Source organism: Ovis aries, chromosome 19 (assembly GCF_016772045.2).
Source record: "Ovis aries strain OAR_USU_Benz2616 breed Rambouillet chromosome 19, ARS-UI_Ramb_v3.0, whole genome shotgun sequence".
In the NCBI taxonomy this organism is placed as follows: domain Eukaryota; kingdom Metazoa; phylum Chordata; class Mammalia; order Artiodactyla; family Bovidae; genus Ovis; species Ovis aries.
Window position 1 is genome coordinate 10,198,683 of NC_056072.1, and position 25,063 is coordinate 10,223,745.

Genomic DNA, 25,063 nt, shown 5'->3' on the forward strand with positions numbered 1-25,063 from the left:
AAAAAGGTCTCCAGATGTGGACCTAGATACTTGGGGTCAAGTTTTTATTTTTAATTGAAGTATATTTAACTTATAGTAGATTTCCATGCTGGCTCAGACAGTAAAGAGTCCACCTGCAATGCAGGAGACCTGTGTTTGATCCCTGGGTCGGGACGATCCCCTGGAGAAGGAAATGGCAACCCACTCCAGTATTCTTGCTTGAAGAATCCCATGGACAAAGGAGCTTGGTGGGCTACTCTGACTAGAGTCAGACACGACTGAGTAACTTAACTTTTGATTTTCAATATTGTATTAGTTTTCAGTGTACAACATACTGATTCAATATTTTTATACATTATACTCCATATAAAGTTATTATAAAATACTGGCTATATTCCAGTATATGTCCATCTTTGCAACCTATTTTTTTAAAACTTCATTTTCTATTGGAATATAGTCAATTAACAAAGTTGTGATAGTTTCAGGTAAACAGCAAAGGAATTCAGCCATGCATATACATGTGTTCATTGTCCCCCAAACTCCTCTCCCATCCCAGCTGCCACATAACATTGAGCAGAGTCATGAGCTATAGAGTAGGTCCTTGCTGGTTGTCCATTTTAAATATAGCAGCGTGTACATGACTGTCCCAAATTCCCTAACTGTCCCTTTCCCCCATTCTTACCCCCTGGCAATGAAAATCCGTTCTCTAAGTCTGTGACCTGTTTCTGTTCTGTAAGTTCATTTGTATCATTTGTTTTTAGATTCCACATATAATAGATGTCATATGATATTCCCCCTTCTGTCTGACTGACTTCATTCAGTATGACAATCTGGAGGTCCACCCGTGCAACTTATTTTATAAATAAGTAGTAGCAGTTTGAACCTCTTATTAGCCATATATACAGTATTTAATATTATATATTGTGTATGTATATGTATTGTATATGTATAATGTATATGTATATGTATATTGTATATGTATTCAGAAAATGAAGAGGAGCTAAAAAGCCTCTTGATGAAAGTGAAAGAGGAGAGCGAAAAAGTTGGCTTAAAGCTCAACATTCAGAAAACGAAGATCATGGCATCTGGTCCCATCACTTCATGGGAAATAGATGGGGAAACAGTAGAAACAGATTTTATTTGGGGGGGCTCCAAAATCACTGCGGATGGTGACTGCAGCCATGAAATTAAAAGACGCTTACTCCTTGGAAGAGAAGTTATGACCAACCTAGATAACATATTCAAAAGCAGAGACATTACTTTGCCGACTAAGGTCCGTCTAGTCAAGGCTATAGTTTTCCTGTGGTCATGTATGGAGGTGAGAGCTGGACTGTGAAGAAGGCTGAGCGCCGAAGAATTGATGCTTTTGAACTGTGGTGTTGGAGAAGACTCTTGAGAGTCCCTTGGACTGCAAGGAGATCCAACCAGTCCATTCTGAAGGAGAACAGCCCTGGGATTTCTTTGGAAGGAATGATGCTGAAGCTGAAGCTCCAGTACTTTGGCCACCTCATGCGAAAAGTTGACTCATTGGAAAAGACTCTGATGCTGGGAGGGACTGGGGGCAGGAGGAGAAGGAGACGACAGAGGATGAGATGGCTGGATGGCATCACCGACTCGATGGACGTGTGAGTGAACTGCGGGAGATGGTGATGGACAGGGAGGCCTGGCGTGCTGCGATTCATGGGGTCGCAAAGACACGACTGAGCGACTGAACTGAACTGAACTGATATTATATCAATGTACTATATATATATATATGTGTGTGTATGTAATATATTTCAGTCACTTACCTCCAGTTTAAGTCTGCCTTCCTTCAGCACCAGTCCAGTTTATAGCCAGAAGGACTTGACGTGAAGAGCGCATGCTCTGCTTCTTTGCTAGTTCCAGGGCCTCCCCTCTGTGTGGCTCAGGCTCACAGAGTGAGTGGTTCATAGCCCCCTCGCAGTTAGCTTACATGGAGGTGGAAGTTTCTCTTCAAAATAATTGCAGTGCTCCCAAGGGCTCGTGACTTCCTTCTTCTGTATCAGTGAGGATGCGCAAGATTATGGTTCAGTAACAAACACCTCAAGATAACCCAGGAGCACCTTCTCCTGTCAGGTCTAGCCCCTCTGCTGTGTCTGGCCTGTAGGACAGAGGGAAAGGACAAGAGTCTTGATGGCCCAGTTTCTGACCTTTTCTGTAGGTTGCTGCTGCTTCTCTGGCTAGCCCTTTCTGACTGCTGATGCTCCATCACTGCTCTCAATGGAGCTTGAGGGCCCTGCAGGGTGTTCCCCCAGACCCACCTCCCCAGACAGCTCCCTGAAGCGGAGCACTGGCTTCATAGAGCCACTGCCAACTTCAGATGGACAGCAAAGCACATTGCTAGCACATATCTAAAAGGTGGGGGGAACAGCACTGAATTGCTACTTACACACACAAGATACCCAACTTAATGGTTCAGAACACCAGCCATCTCTTCAGTGGATGACTCTGTGGGTCGACAGTTTGACCAGAATTGAGCTGGGCAGTTCCTCTGTTCTCATCTGGAGCCTTGATTCCCTGCAGCGAGCAGAGTGGCTCTGCTTCTGGGATGTCACTCGAGTGATGGGAGTGGTTTCTGGACCATGTGTCTCCTGTCGTCCTTCAGGCTATGTCATGTTTGTACATATGGCAGCTGGGCAGGTTTCCGAGGGAGAAGACAGGTGTGCAGGACAACTTCAAGTCTGGGCTTGGAAATGGCTTTGAAGTTGCTTCTGCCACCTGCTGTTGGCCAAATACCCACAAGCCAACAGGATTCAAGGAGCTCCAGCTTGGATGGGAGAATCTTGAGGTCACCTTGCCAAGGAGCATGGGAAGCGTAAAGCAGAGAATTGTGGCGTCCACCCCAAGCACTACGCCCAGCACATCTTCCTGATCTCCTGCAGGGAAGGCTGGGGGCTCAATACGGAGGTGGCTAGACTCAGCAAGTCCGGATGAAGTCATCTGTATGTCCAGTAAGGCTGTCTGATAAGTGGAGGCCTTTATTAGAACAGCGTGATCAGCACTTTCTGTCTACAGCTTTTGGGGCTTAGACATTAATTCCAGGCAACAGGCATGGATATTCAATTACAAGGGAAAAGCTACCTTTCAGGTGAAGTGACCTATGACAGGTCATGCAGCTGCCTGCCAAGTGGTTCATTTCTTTTGTCTGGGCAGAGGGGACACTCTGCACTAAGAGCTGATGATTTAAAAGCATAATAAGAAGGGAGAGGGTGAGATGTATGGCGAGAGTAACATGAAAACTTGCGTTACCGTATGTAAAATAGATAACCAACGGGAATTTGCTGTATGTCTCAGGAAACTCAACAGGGGCTCTGTATCAACCTAGAGGGGTGGGATGGGGCGGGAGATGGGAGGGAGGTTCAAGAGGGAGGGGATATATGTATACCTATGGCTGATTCATGTTGAGGTTTGACAGAAAACAACAAAATCCTGTAAAGCAATTATCCTTCAATTAAAAAATAAATTAAAAAAACCAAGCAATCAAAATGAGGTAGAAGGGTAAAAAAAAAAAAAAAGGCATAAGTAGCCTAGACTTTTAAAAGGTCATTGTGGCTGGGATGGCAAGAGCAAGGTGGATGGCAATCTAAGCTGTCACTGGAACCCAGAATCTACCAGTTCTTGGAGCCCGTGGCAAGGAGCTTTTCTTTAAATTTATAGAGAACACGGGCTTCCCTGGCAGTGCAGTGGTTAAGACTGCACTTTTAGTGCAGGGACATGAGTTCAATCCCTGGTCAGGAAGCTAAGATCCCACATGCCTCATGGCCAAAAGAATAAAACAAATTTAATTTATAAAGGACAAAAGGAACTTTGTGAAGGATTTTGAACAACAGGCTCACGTGGCCACATCTGTGTTCCCAAAATATCCTCTCAGCTCCCATGGGAAGACTAGATTGGAGAAGCAGGCTGGACCAAACCACGTTAGGATTCCTCCAGCCCATGTGGTGCTTCTGCATAGATCCCAAAGGCAGAGGAGAAATGGCCTTGTTTTGCCAGGATCAAAACCAAGAGGCAGGGCAGGGGGCGGAGCAGAGAAGGTCAGGTGGATAATTCCACATGGTGTTCTCCTCAAACACACACACACACACACACACACACACACACACACACACAGCCATATGCTTTGGAGCCCAGCAGGCTTGGGAGGCTCTGGTTTGTGTCCTTTGATGCTTTGGCCACTTTAATTCCCGGTCGATGGCCTCCTCTGCTTTGCTGTATAAACAGACAAATGGAGGCCGAGGAACCACAGCAGAGAAAGGCCGGCACAGACCCCAGCATGATGGACCCAGCCTGTGATCCCAGGAGTTCATACACTTAATGTTTCCAGTGATTCCAATTCAAAAGGCAAACAGTGTCAAAAACCATGAGCTATTTTGAAGCACACGGGTGGGTGCCCAGGGAGGCAGGGAGGAGGAGGAGGAGGGGTGGAGTGGGGGCCGCTGACACCAGCCACCCCCGCAGGGACCCCTGTGCGCCTCCACAGAGGCTGAGGGCGTCAGGAACGGAGCAGCCCACGGGGCAGGCCTCACCCCCGCCCCCCAACACACAGAGCAGGAGTCTGCACAGTTGACCCTAAGTCTGTTCTGTCGTTGCATTGCAGCTCCAGAAACTAAAACGATCACTTTCTTTCAAGACCAAGAGTTTACGGAGCAAAAGTGCTGACAACTTCTTCCAGCGAACCAACAGCGACGTGAAGCTGCAGGCGGACGTGCTGGCGGAGGTCAGCCCCAGCTCCAGCCCGCTCCCTGCCCCTGGAAGCCTGACCTCCACACCCACCAGGGCCAGCCTGTACCCCAGCGGTGGCGGCAAGGCCCATGCCTTTCAAGAGCACATCTTCAAGAAGCCCACCTTCTGTGATGTCTGCAACCACATGATCGTGGGTAAGCCCTGCCCCTGCCCGCCTCCTGCAGGTCCCCACATCTCTGGAAAGCCAGGTGAGAGGGGTGCATCTGAGTCGGGGTCCCTGTGGACAGACTCTTGGACTGTCTGGCAGCGGGGAGGATTGTTTGGGATCCTCCGGAGGAACACTGGGCTTCCTAGATGGCATTGGTGGTGAAGAACCCACATGCCAATACAGGAGACATAGGAGATGCAGGTTCAGTCCCTGGGTTGGGAAGCTCCCCTGGAGAAGGGAATGGCAACCCACTCCAGTATTCTTGCCTAGAGAATCCCCTGGACAGAGGAACCTTGCAGGCAACAGTCCATAGAGTCACAAAGAATCAGACACGACTGAGCAACTTAGCATGCACCCACTCACGAGAGAACACTATGTGTCAAAGGTAAGAGAAGCAGGGCTGGGCAGAGGAGAAGCTGGGTAATGGCGCGGATGTGTAGAGCCTTCAACTGCTCCTCGGGGTGCCCTCCAGCCCCATTCAATCATCTCGCTTTGAGGCCAGAAGTCCAGGACTTTGTACCCTGCATCACCTCCCACTGGATATTGGCAGCCCGCAGGTAGAGGGCCACATCTTGGACAAAACAGCTCTTAAAAACTGCCAAGGGCAGTTAGCCAAGAGGGATTCTGTGGGAGGCAACCAAGACACTGGGCAGTTGGAGTTTGCATGCCTCCGTTCTGTAAGGGGATCTGAGCACTGCATTGCAGGGTCCATTCGTGTTTGCGTGGCCGTGTCTGCCTGAGGTCGCCTGGGCAGGGGATCCGTGGCATGGTGAGTTACAGGTGAATGAGCGAGGCAGGCAGGTGTGGAAGGGAGGAGACCTCAGGGAGGCACTGACCCAGAACAGAGGATTCAGTGGTAATGGTGATTACCAACTCTGGACTCCGGGGAGGACTCACTCCTGGTACCACAAAGAAATGGTGGTGGCCTGAGTGTCTTAGGGCTTGTGCCCAGAAGGAGGTGACCTATAAAATGTCCCAACTGGAAGGAAAACACAGCCATTTGGAATCGCATGCACAGAGGCTCCACACTTGGCACCCCCTGCCTCATGGCAGAAACCCAGTGAGCAAATATATAGAGGAAACCATAAAAGGAAAGGGACTTCGGGTGGGACCCAGAGTGAATTGAAACCAGTTATTTCAAGACAGCAGCATGTCCTAAGTGATCAACTGGTCCACTATAGAACAAGGGGGGAGGGGGAAGGAGATGCCCACGTTTCTCTCAAGGGGGCAGTTAGGATGCACCCACCCTAGGAGAAGTTGAAGGGCAGAAGCCTGGAATTAAGAGAGGAAATGAGGCTGAAAATCAAAAAGATGCAAAGCTGACTGAGCTGGGAGCCTATCCTGCAGAGACGGAGCCAAGTGAAACCCGGAGCACCTGGACCGTGGCTGAGAGGGATGCAGGTGTGGGAGACAGCCCTTCCCCAGCTGGGGTCCCAGGGCGGGGCCCACACCGTGCCTTCTGCTCACTTATGGCCGGGATGCTGTGGCGCTGGGCTGGGCCACCAAGGCTTGAGACAAGAACACTTTAAGATCAAGAGCCTGATTCCAGAGCTGGGAGCCAGGGCCCCAGTGACCCTGACATGTTGTTCCTCTCGCCTTCCGGCTCCTCAGCCCCGACACCCACCTCTCCCAGCCCCCAGTTTCCCCTTAAGTGCCCACTTCCCATAGCCCAGAGTCTCTTCTGAGCATGACAGTTGTCTTAGACTGGATTCCCCAGAGACAGAGCAGAGACTCACATGCCCGTAATCTGTTGAGAGGATGAGAAGGGGAAATGGAAACCAGTGGGCAAGGGAGGGACTGTGCTAGACATGTCTTAGGTGGATCTTGCGGGAGCTCCGGAGCATGGGTTTGAGCAGCTGGTCCTTCCTCGAGGCCAACCTGTGGCATCAGTGGGCTTCCCTTCTCCTCCCACGACAGAGGTCATTTCAAACCCCTGAGCAAAGTGGTTCGTGCTCCGCTAAAGGCAGTTCTCTCAAGAAAAGGGGCAGCTGTGAGCTCTGACTAGCCAGCAGAGATACCACAGGTGTATTAGTGGGCTTTTGCTACTAAAACAAGTTACTACAAACTTGGTAATTTAGAACAATAGTTTTATCATCTTCTAGTTCTGGAGATCAGAAGTCCACAGTGAGTCTCACGGGGCTGAAATCAAGGTGTGCGCAGAGCTGCGGTCCTTTGTGGAGGCTGGAGGGAAGAATCCATGTTCTTGTCTTTTCAGTCTTCTAGCGGCTACATGCACCTTGGCTTGCGGCCCTTTGCATCTTCAGTGCAGTGAAGCAAGGCCACGGCAGGTCTCACCAGCATTTCTTTGGTCCTGACTCTCCCCCTTTCCCAAAGGACCCTTGTGATTACACTGGACCTACCTGAATAAGCCATATGACCTTCCCATCTCAGAGTCACCTGATTAGCAGCCTTACTTCCAGTTGTACCCTTGAGTTCCCCTTGCCGCATAATGTAACCATTCAAGCTCTGGGGACTAGGACATGGACATCTTTGGGAGGCCACTGTTCTGCCTATTCATGCCCAGGAAAGGGTATCTGGGCAGGGCATCAGCAGTGCCAATCACAGCAATGGAAGGAAACCTGAGCTGAAGATTGCAGGACTGGCCTCTGTTGATTCCTTTCCATCCTGGCCCTGATGCCCATCATGTGAGTGTTATATTCCCACTGAAGGCTTTGTGATGTCGCAGGGAGAGAGACCATCTTTGTTTGAAGTGGGCAGAGAGGTACCTTTCCATATGGTGCACAGAGTGGGTAAAGCCCTGACCCCTGTTTTGCTCCTGACTATTCCTATGACACAGTTAGGCCTTTCCTTTCCCAGGTAAAGGGCTACCCTGGTGCCTCCGATTATAAAGAATCTGCCTGCAGTGCAGAAGATCCGAGTTCAATCCCTGGGTCAGGAAGATCCCCTGGAGAAGGGACTAGCAACCCACTACAATATTCTTACCTGGAGAATCCCATGGACAGAGGAGCCTGGCGGGCTACAGTCCATGGGGTTGCAAAGAGTTGGACACAACTGAATGACTAAACACACTTCCTAGATAAAACGAAATGAGGGTGTGAGGATGGCAGAAAGACCAGGAGCTTGGATTTGAGTCCCATGTAGCGGTGTGACCTGGTGCCAGTGACTCACCATCTCTGAACCTGTGTCCTCATTTTATGTGGAGATGATAATACAACCCTCAGGACTTTGTGTGGATTAATGAGCTGGCAGAAGGAAGGTATCAGGCATCTAATACACCTCACTCGGTAAAGGAGGGCCATTGGAGTTAATATCATTATCATTATTATGGAACAAGAAAATAGTCATTTTTCTAAGGAAGAGAAAGCTATTTGGAGGGTAGACCAAATTAGTGTATCAGAAAAATTTTTTTATACTTTATAGGCATAAAAAATTTAAAAAATAATGTCTAGGTAACACAAAATAATTAGTCCCTCATCTACACAGCCATAGATTCCCTGGTGGCTCAGCTGTAAAGAATCTGCCTGCAATGCCAGAGCCCCAGGAGACACTGGTTCAATCCCTCAGTCAGGAAGATCTCCTGGAGAAGGACATGGCAATGGACTCCAGTATTCCAGTCTGGAGAACCCCACGGACAGGAGCCTGGCGGGCTACAGTCCATAGGGTCACAAAGAGTCGGTCACCACTGAAGCAACTTAGCACAGCCATGTTTTTTGTGCACCCTAAAGATTGTCTATGATTCTGCATTGCCTATTTTGTGAGGGATATGAACGAGTGAGCAGGCATCTAGAAGAGAGTGATCAGAATGTTGAGTGCATACCAGGATAAGATTGTGAGGAAACTCTGGGAGTTTGATTTGAAAAAGACTTTGGGTGTGCAATGGTGTTTTAAAATCCTGTATTGGAAAAGTCAAGAGACTCACTCACTATGGCTTTAGAGGGAAGAGTTGGGGACAAGGGGTAAAGTTAAAAGGCAAATAAATTTCAGGGAGAAGATAGCCATGTAACTGATGTAATCGGTAACTGAAGGGTTTACCTTCTGAGTAGCAAGTAGTTTTAACTTCTCCCAGGTGTAGGTCATCTGGAAGCAGGCCCCCTACTTAACTGTCTGATAGTCTTTGAAATGAGATTTGGAATGTGTGCTGCTTCCCAGAGAGTTCAGTGTGTGTCATCATTGGCCAGAGATGTATCAGTGGTTTCCCAAATGGCCAGAACCAAGGTTGAGTGGTGCCCTTCGCCAAGACCCAGTTAAGGGGGAGGGGTGATTCAAAATGGGGAGCAACATCAGCCCCTCTTGCAACCATGCACACAGGCCTGTCCTCATCCTCAGAAAACCCTTACATAACCACACTGTCATTTTCTAGTCACTTTTATCACTCATGTTCTTCCTTCCAACAAGCCACACTTAGCAACAGTGCTTTGCATCAGTTGAGGATTTCCAGAAAAACTGTCACAACTAATTTAAGATTCCAGCTTCCTTTTACTATTACTTAGCATCTTCAGATCTGCTGGGGTTCAGCTGATCCAGACTCAGCTCAGTTATTGCATCTTCTGTCTCTTCCTTATCTCTCACCTTTTCCTTGGATGCATGGTCTGGACAAGCCACGTCCTTCTAATGGCAAGGACAAGTGGAACTGTACAAAGGTCCCCAGGACCTTGGGATGGAGATGGTACCCTGTCACTTCTGCGGACACTCCACCAAGGATGTGGGTCAAACCCTTGTCTATGAATGGAGAACACACCCTGCCCCTAGCAGAGGAACAGCAGAGACACCTGGCAGAGGACAGGGTGAAAAATGTTAATAATCCAGCCCATCACCAGGCTTAGGATGGCTCTGCCTCATGGAGCCTTGTTTGTCTGGGAGACACTGCTGACTCTTGGAGCTGAACGACCTTCCATGTCCCTTCTGCATCTGGAAGTGATGCCTAGCTCCTGACTTTTTCCGTGGCAGGGGTTTGGATGGAGGGCGGGGGAGGTGGGGCAGGTTGTTCGTCATCTCTCATGCTCAGAACTCTGAGGCAGTTTGGTCTCCAACTTGGTTTTTGTGTCTGCCTTCCTTGCTTTGGAATCTGATGCTTCACTTTCAGTTTCCACACAGATTTCCACCAGGCCTTTTCAAGGCACTGCTATTCATAACCTTTAAATAGGTGATCATGAGTCTCTATTTTCCATTTCGTTGTGACGAGTGTAAAAAGACAAGCAGCCCATGTCTTTTTAAAACAAGTAACGGAAATGAATTCATCTCTGAGGAATGTAACATTCCTCAACCCTAAGGAGGATTCCAGGTACACCTCAAGTAGAGCGACAGTTTGGAAAGGTTCTGTTTTGAAAATCACACCCCCCAAAACGCTTTGTGTTAAAGAGAATCTCACTCTACTTTTCTCTTCTGGAATTAAATGTATAGTGTAGCTGCCTTTTTATCTTAAGAAAGAGATAAAAACAATCAACCAGGCACACTGCTCTTTTCAAAGATGAAAACCAAGTAAAGCAAATAGAGGCTCCTTCTATGAATGGAGAAAAGGGATTAGAGAGGTGATGTGAGGCCAAAGGGGACAGGTAAGGAGAGATGGCATGGGAAGGAGGCAAGGAGAGGTGAGGAGTTAGGTGAAGCAGAGGCTGATGGGCGTCATCCTTCCCGAAACACTGCACAGGGCTTGTGATCTGTGAGAGAGCACAGCTGACTGATCTTCCCCTTTTCATTTCTTTTAGTGTTTATCCGTTTATTTATTTTTATTTTTGGCTGCACTGGATCTTCGCTGCAGTACATGGGTTTCTCATTGCAGTGGCTTCTCTTGTTGCAGAGCACAATCTCTGGGGCTCATGGGCTCATGGACTCAGTAAGTCATGAGCTCGTGGCTCATGAGCTCTAGAGCATGGGCTCAGTAGTTGCAGCCCTCGGGCTTAGTTGCTCGAGGAATTTTCCCAGTCCAGGGATTGAACCAGTGTCCCCTGCATTGGCAGGTAGATTCTTAACCAAAGGACCACCAGGGAAGTCCTGCCCTGTTTCTTTATTCTGCAAACCTAATGTCCTGTCTCTACATAATCAACTGAAGCTTTGTTTTCTTCAAGCCACAAGTCGTCCTTAGATTCTAAATTCTAAGGAAAAACCACCTGCTGTTAACCCCCTAGAATGGCATTTCAGAGAACATATTAAAGCAAGTTTTTTTTTTTCCTTTCAACTGAGAACCAAGGGTAACATTAATGATGACCAAGAAAAATCAAATCTCACTTGTGTAGTTTCTAACTGATGGACATTTATTTATTTAACAGAATCCAGCCACTGTCGAGAATTTCTAACTTGGAGCAGACACACAGAGCTGGGTTAACAAGGCCTCACACGTGTGCCTCCCCTGGCTGCCTGGCCTGAAAACTGGAAAGGCTAAAGATTTGCCACAGGAAGGTGGCAATAAAAGTAGAGGGGTGCCGCAGTCTCATTCCCTGCCCATGGCCTTGACGCATTTACTCCATCCTAGTGCCAGTGTTGCCCTTGACCTTGGATTTGACACCTGAGACTGCTCCTCCCCTGCTGACCTGGCCCCTACTAATCTGATCTTGCCTCCAGGATTTGACTAGCCTTTTTGATCACCTCCATCCCAGAAATGTTACCTATACAAACCAAAGATGATCAAGCCCACTTTTCATGGAGACATGAGAGAAGTAGGCAGTCAGGTGTGTTTACCAGCCCCAGTGCTGGACACCACATCCTTTGAGCCAACAGGACTTAGGACCCAGTCTTAGACTAGGAGAATCCTCTTGTACTTGGTTAGAAGGAAAATGCTTTCTCTGTGAAAACAATCCACTCTTGCATCCTTAGATCTTAGCAGTGTCGGGGACTCATCTTCACTGGACACCCACTACATGTATTCCATCTAGGGCACTCTGTCTTTACACTGAACTGTCTGCAATGACTCATTTCAGGAGAGCATTGAAGTTCCTTGTGGTACTCAGCATCTCATTGGAATTAAAAACTTGAACAAGTCAATATGTACTATGAGAATAACTAACTCACTGCATGCGTCCATTCCATCAATTAAGGAGGTTTTTCCAAGAGACTCCATTCTATTTACTGCCAGATACCTTCTTTCCAGAACTTTTTTTTTTTTTTTAAGGCATGATCTGGTCTAATGTAGGTGCCTATTCCCACAGCAGCCAGCACAGCACACGCTTGGCTCATAGTGAGTACTTTAAAAAGAGTAGTGAATGAGTGGGAAGAAAAGTCATCAGCCTTAAATACCCAGCAACAGAAACAGAAGAACATGGAAACCTCCCTAATCATTTAAAAGCTGCTCCCCTGGTATGGCAGGTCTCCACCCTGCCCAAAATGAAGCTGGGGACAGAAGCCCTATTTTCTCATCTGACAATTTTCTCTTCATTTCTCCTTTGTGTTGTGTATTTTAAGGTGAAGTCACCCTGCACACAAAGGGTTATAGCAGGGATTCCTTCCTTGTGAATTATATCCATAGCCAAATAAAATGAAATCCAATTTCACTGAATACTTTAAAAAAATTTTTTTATTGATGTTTAGTTGCTTTCTAGTTTCTGCTGTATAGCCAAGTGAATCAGCGATATGTGTATGTATATCCCCTGGTTTTTTTTTTTGGATTTTCTTCCCATTTAAGTCACCAGAGCACTCAGTAGAGTTCCCTATGCTATACAGTAGGTTCTCATTAGTTTTCTATTTGCTTCATAGTAGGGTATATATGTCAATCCCAGTGTCCCAGTTCATCCCACCTCCCCCCACCTGGTGTCCATACATTTATTCTCTATGTCTCTGTCTCTCTTCCTGCTCTGCAGATAGGTTTGTACCATTTTTCTGGATCCCACATATATGCCTTAATACATGACACTCGTTTTTCTCTTTCTGACTTCACTGTATGACAGTCTCTAGGTCCATCCATATCTCTGCAAATGGCGCAGTCTTATTCCTTTTCTGGCTGAGCAATATTCCATTGTGTACCTACACTAGCTCTGCTTTATCCATTCCTCTGCTGATGATGGACATTTAGGTTGCTTCCATGTCCTGGCTATTGTAAATAGTGATGCAGTGAACATTAGGATGCATGTATCTTTTGGAATTACGGTTTTCTCCAGGTATGCCCAGGAGTGGAATTGCTGGATCGTATGGGGTTCTATTTTTAGTTTTTTAAGGAACCTCCATACTGTTCTCTATAGTGACTGTATCAATTTACAGTCCCGCCAACAGTGTAGAAGGGTTCCCTTTTCTTCACACCCTCTCCAGCATTTATTGTTTGTAGATTTTTTGTTGATGGCCATTCTGACCAGTGTAAAGTGGTACCTCACTGTAGTTTTGTCTTACATTTCTCTAATAATTAGTGGTATTGAGCATCTTTTCAGATGTCAAGATGCCTCTTGACATCTGCATGTCTTCTTTGTAGAAATGTCTATTTAGATCTCCCACCCAGGTTTTGAGGGGGTTTTTTTTTTTATACTGAGCTGCATAAGTTGTTTCTATATTTTGGAGATTAATCCCTTGTCAGCTGTTTCATTTGCAAGTATTTTCTCCCATTCCGAGGGTTGTCTTTTCATCTTGTTTATGGTTTCCTTTGCTGTGCAAAAGCTTTCAAGTTTAATTAGATCCCATTTATTTATTTTTGTTTTTATTTTCATTGCTCTAGAAGGTAGGTCAAAAAAAATCTTGTTGTGATTTATGTCAGCAAGTGTTCTGAATACTTTTGTCATGAATTCCGCTATTAATGCCTCCACCTATTTGCCTGATACACCTTTATCAACCTGTAATTTCAAACCTTTTTTTTCATGCATTCTATGTGCTTCTTTTGAAAATAAACATAATTGGATTTTAGATTTATTAAAAAGTGAGAACATGGTATTTTTACTGCTCTGTTGTTCCAAATAAGCCTACTGAGGTTTTAATCACAACTCCCATCCTCCAGCAATAGTATTTCAACTTCTTGTTTTTGTAAATAAGTACAACACTCTTATCAATCCAAAATTTTATTGTTATTCCAATATTTTGCAATTCAGGCATTTGATTGAGAATAAACCTTAAGATACATATACCTTTATATAACAAGATTTGTACATCAATTTAGACATTTCCAGGTTTAAGTGATTCTAGTATTTACCACCTGGAAAATCCCATGGACGGAGGAGCCTGGTAGGCTGCAGTCCATGGGGTCACTAAGAGTCAGACACGACTGAGCGACTTCACTTTCACTTTTCACTTTCATGCATTGAAGAAAGAAATGGCAACCCACTGGATTCTCCAGTGTTGGAGAATCCCAGGGATGGGGGAGCCTGGTGGGCTGCCGTCTATGGGGTCGCACAGAGTCAGACATGACTGAAGCGACTTAGCAGTAGCAGCAGTATTTACCACCAGCTCTATTCTTACATAATGTCTCCATTCTTTGCTCTTATTTTTGTTTCTCAGTTGTTCAGTAATATTTTCCCAGAGGATATGAGTACCAAAGGCATAAGGGAGGTCATTGCCATGGGCCCCCTTGCTTAGCTGATGAACCTCTCGCAGGTTGGAGCAGAATGGTGAGCAGAGTCCAATCTAGGAATTCTCATGGCTTCCACTTAATGTCCCTCAGGCTGTTCTGCAGCTCTTTCCTCTGTCCACTCTGCTCTCACGGATACTGTTTGCACAGTCTCCTCTTTTACTTTAGTACACAAAATCCAAAGATCTTGAACTGCTGCTTTATGATAGTAACTAAATCATCTGTACCATCAGCTTTGACCCTCACTTCTCCTAACAAGGATTTTGATTATGAAAGTTGTTTGCTCTCCTGTATTTCCTATGCATTCTTTCAGGGTTTTTTATTCCTTCTTTTGACTCTTTTATCATAGTATCTGATTCTCTTGTATTTTATTGTCAGCTAAAAGTTGATGCTGTCTACAATTGTTTTCTGTTTAGTATAGTATAATCCTTAATGAATGCTGTCACATAGACAAGGTGAATGGCCGATGGCACTGTGCATACTCCTGAGGGCAGGGTGCTTCTCTGTGATGCACCATGTTTGCTGTGGCAACCTTGGCGCTAAGCCTGGCACCCAGCCTGTAACAGGTGTTCAGTGTGAATTTGTTGAGTGAATGAATAAATGGATGATCAGCCATTGGTAACTATTATCATCAGAATTATGATTATTTTTATTGCACACAAAAATGTTCACCATTAAAAAGACAGAATTGTGGGTAATCTCAATAGCTATAGATCCATCAAACATTGAGCACCAACTGTGTACCAGCCCAGTGCTGATGTCTGACACCTTCATAAGTTCGAGTGAGGAGACCGGGAGGTACCAAAGGAGAAGGGACTGGAATTATGTAGAAACTGGAAGAAGTGAGGAGGAGCCCTTGACTCTTCCTGCTGAAGACCTACTGGTCTCTTTCCGTGCAGATCCTGCAGCGTCCACTGGGCAGGGTGGGTTTAATAGGCCCCGTGATGTCTGCCTGCCAGGGCCATCCCACCCTCTCACTCCCATCCAGGGGCATCAGACTGGGATGTCCTAAAGCCACATCACTGATGGGAGAGCATCTGAATCCTGTTGGGGGGACCAGTTTGGGGAAGTCAGGACCCAAAGAAACTGTGGGAGCTTGGGTCATGTCGGTGCTGTTGGCCATACCACATCTGTGTCTGAAATTGTTTCTCTAAAGGTACACATGTTGTGACATTGGGATGCCATGGACACTGCCTCCCACGCTGTCCTTAGGCATCTCATGATCGTTAAAAGAGGGGCCATGTGGTGATGAATCTTTATATGCATAAAAATTCCCCGAGTTGCCAGGCACCGCTGCTATCCTCTCAGCATAAGAGAGAAAATGCAGGACTTCATTTCTGTCAACTGTTCATTTTACTGGTAATTGGCCAAAGTTTTAAATGGTCAAATTTGGGAGGAAAATGTGAAAAAAGAAAGGTAGCCGGGGGAGAGAAGCTGTACCTCTTAAATCATCCATCATGATGTTTGCAAGTGTTTTGGTGATTTCTAGAATTGCGACATTGAGGTGATTTTCAGAGAAATAATTTTGTTGTGCCCCAAAGAAGAGCTCTGCACTTCAAGAGCCCTTCAAGATCACATCTTAGTGGAAAGAAATGACAACACAGGAGAGTGTTTTCAGTGCATAAATAACTGGCTTGATGGGGGAGGATGCTAATTCAAGGTGGTCTTTTATTATATTTTTAGTTATGCCCTTCAGGTCCAGGTCGCCAGCTAGATGCTATGTAGTAATATCATAACCAACAGATTCTGAATATATATACTTCCATGTCCTCTTGAGACCTTCTGGGCTTCATTTATTTTCTCCTTGTCCCACCTGCCAAGAAACTAAAAAGCTGCCTAAGGCAGAGGAAAGGAGAGAAATTAGTCAAGGTGGAGCTGAGACAGAAAGTAGACAGTGCATTCTGGATGCGCTTTAAGCGTTTTCTAAACTTGCAGCTGCAAAGCTTTTTCCTTACTGCGATGTTGCTGATTTATGCTTTCCTGCTTGAAGTTAAGACCAAGCCATGACAGACAAATGTAGAAAGGACCCATGATTAATTCTGTGTTTGGAAGCTAGGGATCTCCGGGGACAGGCCATCTCCTGTTACAGACGTGGGGCAGAGACCTGTTGGAAGATGTGTGTAGGGCAGGGAATGCTCCACTGACCTACTTTAGAAAGGTCCCTTTGCTTGCACAGCCACAGGGATATCACATAAATGACAGAACTGGGCCAGCAGTGAAAGAAAAATAGGACAGCCCTTTGTGTGTGTCTGGGGCTCAAAGCATCTGGCAGGTGTGTATGTGTGTGTGTCTGTCTATGGGAGACATCTACACACTGGCTTCCCTGGTGGTTCAGGTGGTAAGGAATCTGCCTGCCATGCAGGAGACCCAGGTTCGATCCCTGGGTGGAAAGATTCTCTAGAGAAGGGAATGGCAACCCACTCCAGTAATCTTACCTGGAGAATTCCATGGACAGAGGAGCCTGGCTGGCTACAGTCCATGGGTCAAAAAGAGTCAGACACAACTGAGTGACTAACACTTTCTTACACTTTTCTTACGCACTGTGATGCAGACACTGGTTGCTGAACAGGAAAAAACAAAGCATAGGTTATTCTATCATGTGCTAAGCTTACCTGGAAAGAAAATCCAGAAGCTTACAGCTGCCCTGTACTCGTTGCCCCAACAGTGTGACAACAGGCAAGCACAGGAGTACACATATACCTGTGTGCTGTGTCCACACCACACACACACTTCACCTCCAGTCAGGGAAATGCGTGTTTCCATTAACATGGCAAGAACATGGTTTCAAGAGTTGACATCTGCTTCATTCTGATCCCTTAGAGTCTAATATCCAAGCACCAAAAGGCCATAAAGACAAGTGACAAGAATGACGGGCTGTAACCTGAGACAGTAAACCAGCTGGACTTTGACCCAGAAGGACTCCATCCCTTTGGGTGAGATCACCCTGACAGCCCTCTTTGGGAAGATTTCACAGAATGTTTTCTGAGCATCCATTTTCTCATTTTAAAAATAGAAATACCTCTCTGACAGATGTGGCATAGAGATTCAATGAGACAGTGCCCAAAACAGTGATGCCCAGTTAACAGACAGGGAGATCCGGGGAACCCTGCTTTCCTGTCCTGCCATCCTGAAGGCATGTGTTGCTGCTGGCCAGCCTCCGTTCCAGGCTCCAGTCTCTCACTTCAGCTACCAGAACTCTGCTGCCCAGATGCCATGTGGATGAGGAAACGCCTACATCTTCCCACAGCACTGCCTGCCCCCGTAAAACCTGCTGCTTTACTGCTGGCCTCTTCTGCTGGGGCTCATAGCACCCAGGACCTCAAGGCCACCTTTGATTCCTCCCAACCCCTCTCTCTAGAAACCCTCCCCTTGAGCAGAACGCTGTCAGTTCTCCTTCTGTGACTTTTCCATGGCCAGGTCATTCCGCTGTTCCCGCTGCTCCTGTCCCAGTCCAGGCTTCAGCACGCCTCACCTGAACTGTCTCAAGAACTTCCTGAACTGTGTTCTCTTATCCATTTCTACCACCTCATCCCCTTTACACTGCTGCCAACCCTCTTCTGAAAGCAAACTGCCTTCGAATTCCTGCTTTTCTTAGGAATGCTCACCCTACCTGGTTGCCCAAAAAATTGTGCTCAAGCTCCTTAGCTTGATGCTTACTCTAAAACCTCCAGTAGCTGACAGAGGCAAAGAAATAAGGGCTCTGTACCATCAGATTTGTAGAAACTTTTCCACTGCCCTGACAGTCATCATCACTGGCACTAGTGAACACCTGCAAGTGGATCGTTGCAAGCAGATTCAAAACACAGAGCTTGCAGACAGATCCAGCAGAGAGGCACAACAGTGCAGAGAGGTCAGGGTGGGTATTTGCATTCTGCTCTGTGTTTGGTAGATCAGATGACCTTGGACAATTAATTTACCTTCCCTCAATCCCAATGTCTTTTTTAAAAAATTTTATTGAAATGCAGTTGATTTACAGTCTTATGTTAGTTTCAGTTGTACAGCAAAGTGATTTAGTCATATACCTAAATATATATTCTCTCTTTGCATTCTATTCTATTATAGGCCTCTATAAGATATTGAGTATAGCTCCTTGTGTTATACAGTAGATCCTTGTGGTTTATCTATTTTATATATAGTGGTGGGTGTATATTTTAATTCCAAACTCCTAGTTTATCCCTGCCGTGGCTCCTCTTCGGTAACTATACATTTGTTTTCTGTGTTTTTGAGTCTATTTCTGTTTTGTGAATAAGTTCATTTGTGTCAGTTTTTGGATTCCACATATAACCCATGTAGTATGGTATTTGTCTTTCTCCATCTGGCTTTCTTCACTTAGTATGATCGTCTCTAGGTCTATCCATGTTGCTGCAAATGGCACTATTTCATTCTGTACTATGGCTGAGCGATATTCCATTGTCTATACGTACCACATCTTCTTTATCCATTTATCTGTTGATGGACACTTAGCTTGCTTTCATGTCCTCGCTGTTGTAAATAGTGCTGCAGTGAATACTGGGATGTATGTGTCTTTTTGAATTGTTTTTCTCTGGACATATGGCCAGGAGTGGGATCACTCAATCATAGGGGAGCTCTATTTTTAGTTTTTAAAGGAACCTCCATTCTGTTCTCCACAGTGACTGCACCAATTTACATTTCCATCACCCGTGTAGGAGGGTTCCTTTTTCTGCATGTCATCTCTGGCGTTTATTATTTGTAGATTTTTTTATGATAGCCACTCTGGCCAGTGTGAGATGGTACCTCATTGTGGTTTCTTTAATATTGATTTATTTATTTAGTCTTAGTTGTGGCATACTGGGATCTTTTAGTTACAGCATGAGAACTCTTAGTTGTAGCAATGGGGATCCAGTTCCCTGACCAAAGATCGAATCTGGGCCCCCTGCATTGAGAGTGCAGAATCTTAACCATTGGACCGTGAAGGAAGTTCCCTCATTGTAGTTTTGATTTGCACTTCTCAGTTAGCACTATTGAGGATCTTTTAATCCCAGCATCTTACAAATGAGATTAAAAATAACAATACCTACTTCATAGAATTTACTGATAAATTGATACAAGTGAATGTTCTTTGTGGAGTATAAAACTCAAAAATTATTCACACTGAAAACAGATTGATTATATTCTTTGCAGCCAAAGATGAAGAAGCTCTATACAGTCAGCAAAAACAAAACCAAGAGCTGACTGTGGCTCAGATCATGAACTCCTTATCGCCAAATTCAGACTTAAATTGAAGAAAGTAGGGAAAACCACTAGACCATTCAGGTATGACCTAAATCAAATTCCTTATGATTATACAGTGGAAGTGAGAAATAGATTTAAGGGCCTAGATCTGATAGACAGAGTGCCTGATGAACTATGGACGGAGGTTTGTGACATTGTACAGGAGACAGGGATCAAGACCATCCCCATGAAAAAGAAATGCAAAAAAGCAAAATGGCTGCCTGGGGAGGCCTTACAAATAGCTGTGAAAAGAAGAGAAACAAAAAGCAAAGGAGAAAAGGAAAGATATAAGCATCTGAATGCAGAGTTCCAAAGAATAGCAAGAAGAGATAAGAAATCCTTCCTCAGCAATCAATGCAAAGAAATAGAGGAAAACAACAGAATGGGAAAGACTAGAGATCTCTTCAAGAAAATTAGAGATACCAAGGGAACATTTCATGTAAAGATGGGCTTGATAAAGGACAGAAATGCTATGGACCTAACAGAAGCAGAAGATATTAAGAAGAGGTGTCAAGAATACACAGAAGAACTGTGCAAAAAAGATCTTCATGACCAAGATAATCACAAAGGTGTGATCACTCACCTAGAACCAGACATCCTGGAATGTGAAGTCAAGTGGGCCTTAGAAACCATCACTATGAACAAAGCTAGTGGAGGTGATAGAATTCCAGTTGAGCTATTTCAAATCCTGGAAGATGATGCTGTGAAAGTGCTGCACTCAATATGCCAGCAAATTTGGAAAACTCAGCAGTGGCCACAAGACTGGAAAAGGTCAGTTTTCATTCCAATCCCAAAGGAAGGCAATGCCAAAGAATGCTCAAACTACTGCACAATTGCACTTATCTCACACGCTAGTAAAGTAATGCTCAAAATTCTCCAAGCCAGGATATGTGAACCGTGAACTTCCTGATGTTCAAGCTGGTTTTAGAAAAGGCAGAGGAACCAGAGATCAAATTGCCAACATCCACTTGATCATGGAAAAAGGAAGAGAGTTCCAGAAAAACATCTATTTCTGCTTTATTGATTATGCCAAAACCTTTGACTGTATGGATCACAATAAACTGTGGAAAATTCTTCAAGAGATGGGAATACAGACCACCTGACCTGCCTCTTGAGAAACCTATATGCAGGTCAGGAAGCAACAGTTAGAACTGGACATGAAACAACAGAATGGTTCCAAATAGGAAAAGGAGTACATCAAGGCTGTATACTGTCACCCTGCTTATTTAACTTATATACAGAGTACATCATGAGAAACGCTGGGCTGGAAGAAGCACAAGCTGGAATCAAGATTGCCAGGAGAAATATCAATAACCTCAGATATGCAGATGACACCACCCTTAAGGCAGAAAGTGAAGAGGAACTAAAAAGCCTCTTGATGAAAGTCAAAGAGGAGAGTGAAAAAGTTGGCTTAAAATGAAGATCATGGCATCCGGTCCCATCACGTCATAGGAAATAGATGGGGAAACAGTGGAAACAGTGTCAGACTTTATTTTTTTGGGCTCCAAAATCACTGCAGATGGTGATTGCAGCCATGAAATTAAAAGATGCTTACTCCTTGGAAGGAAAGTTATGACCAACCTAGATAGCATATTAAAAGCAGAGATATTACTTTGCCAACAAAGATCCATCTAGTCAAGGCTATGGTTTTTCCAGTAGTCATGTATGGATGTGAGAGTTGGACTGTGAAGAAGGCTGAGTGCTGAAGAATTGATGCTTTTGAACTGTGGTGTTGGAGAAGACTCTTGAGAGTCCCTTGGACTGCAAGGAGATCGAAACAGTCCATTCTAAAGGAGATCAGTCCTGGGTGTTCTTTGGAAGGAGTGATGCTAAAGCTGAAACTCTGATACTTTGGCCACCTCATGTGAAGAGTTGACTCATTGGAAAAGCCTCTGATGCTGGGAGAGATTGGGGGCAGAAGGAGAAGGGGATGACAGAGGATGAGATGGCTGGATGGCATCACCAACTCGATGGACATGAGTTCGGGTGAATTCTGGGAGTTGGTAATGGACAGGGAGGCCTAGCATGCTGTGATTCATGGGGTTGCAAAGAGTTGGACACGACTGAGTGACTGAACTGAACTGATCTGCGGGTTAGATATATCTATTTGTATGAACAGTTGAGCTTAATACCAGGCACCTTGGGGATGGAGAGAAGGGGTTTAGCAGAGATTAGCCAATCCATTCTTGGGAAAATTTTCACTTTCACTTTTCACTTTCATGCATTGGAGAAGGAAATGGCAACCCACTCCAGTATTCTTGCCTGGAGAATCCCAGGGACGGGGGAGCCTGGTGGGTTGCCGTCTATGGGGTTGCACAGAGTCGGACACTACTGAAGTGACTTAGCAGCAGCACCAGCAAGCTAAAAGAACAGTTCTGAAGAAAGCCAACAAGACTGTGAAATCTGCAGACCTCAGAGAAGAGAAGGAGAAGACAGGAGCAGAGATCATTTATACCGAGCTCAAGGGTGTTCAAGACAGTCAATGAGAAAGTGATCATTAGCCTCAAAACTTCAAGCCACACACATGTAACAGAATGAAAGTTTGCTGGCCATGGTGTTAGGCCATGAACCGATGACCTGGAGGGCAAAGGCTACGGACTCGAAACAAAAAGCCCTGAACCAACCCAACTCCCGTTGCTATTTTTGAAGCTCAGTGCGGGTGAGGGCCAGGAGAAGTGGGGAGAGATTTTCCACTAGCAGTCAGGAACCGAAATAGGAAAGATCAACAGAGGCATTTATAAACAACGAATGCCATTAATTTTTTTAAGCTAGGAAGGAGTTGGAAAAGTAATGTGTCAGGGAGTGGGGAATATAGTCTTCAGGGAAAGGTGGCCCAGGGGTCTTTATATCTTTAATGATCCTTCCTGCTTGCTTAATGTTATTTCAAGTCACTGGTGAATGACTATATTAGTGAATTTCCTGGAAAACTTGGAAACCATCTTGTTCAGTTGAACTCATGGTAGGGGAGAGAGAGCATGGGTTATTTTTAATCAGGGTCTCATGATTAGAGTTCAACTGGGATGGGAAAAATTTCCTGCTTTTCCTCCCTTATCAGAAAACTTTCCAACTATTGAGTGATACCTAAAGTTTGGGGGCAGTTTAAGCTATATTGCCCTAATGCCAAAGCTCCAACTCTTTCAAGTATACCACCCTAGGAGGACAGGTCCAGGTAGCTGTCAGCAACTGCTTTGAGGAGGGTTTGAAGAGCCAGTGGTAGAGGTGGAAAGCGTGGTTTCCCAGAATTTACTTTCAGCCCTCTTCCTAGGTCAGGCAAGCATCGGGTGAGACAGTATCTGGCCTAGATTGTAGGTCCCAGAAGCTTGGAGAGTTCTAGGTCCCAGCAAACCGGGATGCAGTCACACTGGAATATTGGCATGAAAAGCAAGCCAACCAAGTGAAGCCCAGGCAGTAAAGATGTGCAGGCAACTAGAACTGGACAGTTACACAAACCTCCAGGGACCGGGGGCCACAGAAGGAGCCTCACTCCTTCCATAACATGATTGGTGGAGCCTCAGCGTTTTCTCAGCCTGGGTGCTTCTCTCGCCCCGGTCTGAAAAGGCTGATAATTCCTCGCGGGCAGTGGTCTTCTTTGTGCCAAGCCCTCTCCTGGCCACAGGAGTTCTAGAGGTGGATACTCCTTATCAAGGGCCCCTTGTGAAAGGTACCTGGCAACGATGAGAGCACAGAGGAGAGTGTGGGTCCTGAGACAGCGGAAGCAGGGAAAATGTGTGTGCAGGAGGCTTTGAAAAATCCTTAGAAGGGCTTCAAGAAAATGAAACGCTGTTTAGCAATTGAACAAGAAAGGCAGAGGAGGCATGTGAGCAACCCTCGAGTGCCGTGATCTGGCCACACTTGCCAGGAGCCACAGATGATCTGGTAAAACTGAGGAGGAGATCAAGGTGGAGCCTGTTGAAAATGAAGCAAAGAGAGTCAGCAGGGGTCCCATCACGGAGGGAATCCTAAGGAATTCTGTTTCATTTCTTGTGTTAGTGTTTATTCAAAGGCAAATGGCCCGTGAATAATGCTAGCTGCATTATAGTACCGACTTTTATTACCCAGCAGAGGTTTGGTTGCCACCTTTACTTTAAAAATACTGACTCTGTCATCTTTACTACTGTTTGCGTAGTCCCTAGCCCTTAAATGCCTCTGGTCGGCCCAGGCACTGAAAACTCACCCACGGCTTTTGCTCTCCTGTCTCCGGCTCAGAGGCCGTTCTGTGATCCGGGCTTCTGGTCCTCAGAGACTGCAGATTTGATGCCGGCAGTCTCCTGCTTGCTTGCCTTCTCCTCTCCTATCCCTGGCCCGTCCTGCCCGAGGCTGAGGGGCAGTGGCTAAACCGATAGGAACAGGGGCCTGGAACATCTCTGAACTATCTCATCTATATTTACCTTTGAATCTTTTATACATATTGTATGTAATCCAGGAAATATTTATGTATCTTTTTCTAGATACTCATAGATATATAATATATATTTCTATATTCTGGTTTTTTTCCCGCAAATCACAGTATCTTTCTATTTTTAATATTTATTTATTTTTACTTATTTTGGCTGCATCGGGTCTTTTGTTACGATGCACACTCTCTAACTATGGCACTCAGGCTCAGTAGCTGCAGCAAACAGGCTGAGTTGCTCTGCAGCATGAGGGGTCTTAGTTTCCTGACCAGGGATCAAACCCACATCCCCTGCATTGCAAGATAAATTCTTAACCACTGGACCACTAGGGAAGTCCCATAAAGTATCTTTCCTAATGTCTAATTTATATTAATTTTTTCAAATAAATTATAGAAGTGTTTCTATGGTTGTACAGTCTGAAAGCAAACTAATTGTCAGTAACAATTATAACTATTGTTCACTGCTAAATTAAGTACTGACTATCCCTTGTGGTTCAGCTGGTGAAGAATCCGCCTGTAATGCGGGAGACTTAGGTTCAATTCCTGGGTTGGGAAGATCCCCTGGAGAAGGGAAAGGCTACCCACTCCAGTATTCTGGCCTGGAGAATTCCATGGACTGTAAAGTCCATGGGGTCATAAAGAGTCGGACACGACTGAGCTACTTTCCCTTCCCTATGATTACATTTATTTTCTTATACCTTTCTTTTCTTACTCATTCTCCATATTATTTCTCTAGGTAGATGACCTCAGGTGCAACCACAGTTTTATCTTTAACTCTGATACTATTAATATATGAAATTCAACCAAGGGTTAAGCAGTGCCTCAATGGCAAAATCTTATCAAAATGAGCCTGGCCAATTGTTTCTTAGATGTCTGTCATCAATATCACTTCTTTTAAAAAGCCTGTCATCCACTGTAGTTATTTCAGTCATTTGCATTCAGAAAACCCCTTCAGTATTTTCTCCCAACATCTCTGTATGAACATGTTCATTCACTGGAGCTTCAGCACTTGGCTTTCCATGGACAGCTCACTTATCCATAGTGGCAAATGATACTAGGCTCATAACACAGCTCGGTGCCCAACAATTAATCAGTGTTGTACTTGTTTGCA

At 45.3% G+C, this 25,063-nt stretch overlaps 1 protein-coding gene across 4 annotated transcripts in view; it reads left to right on the plus strand.

Annotated features, from left to right (window-relative positions):
- Positions 1-25,063, plus strand: part of STAC (SH3 and cysteine rich domain) — a 117,039-nt gene that overhangs the window by 38,500 nt on the left and 53,476 nt on the right. For 3 of the 4 annotated variants that reach the window (XM_004018214.6, XM_012099374.5, XM_042235834.2), the window contains exon 2: positions 4,598-4,877. In XM_004018214.6, coding sequence (XP_004018263.2) covers positions 4,598-4,877 — 280 coding nt within the window. The remainder of the gene's footprint in view (positions 1-4,597; positions 4,878-25,063) is intronic. The other variant, XM_042235833.2, reaches the window with a different exon arrangement.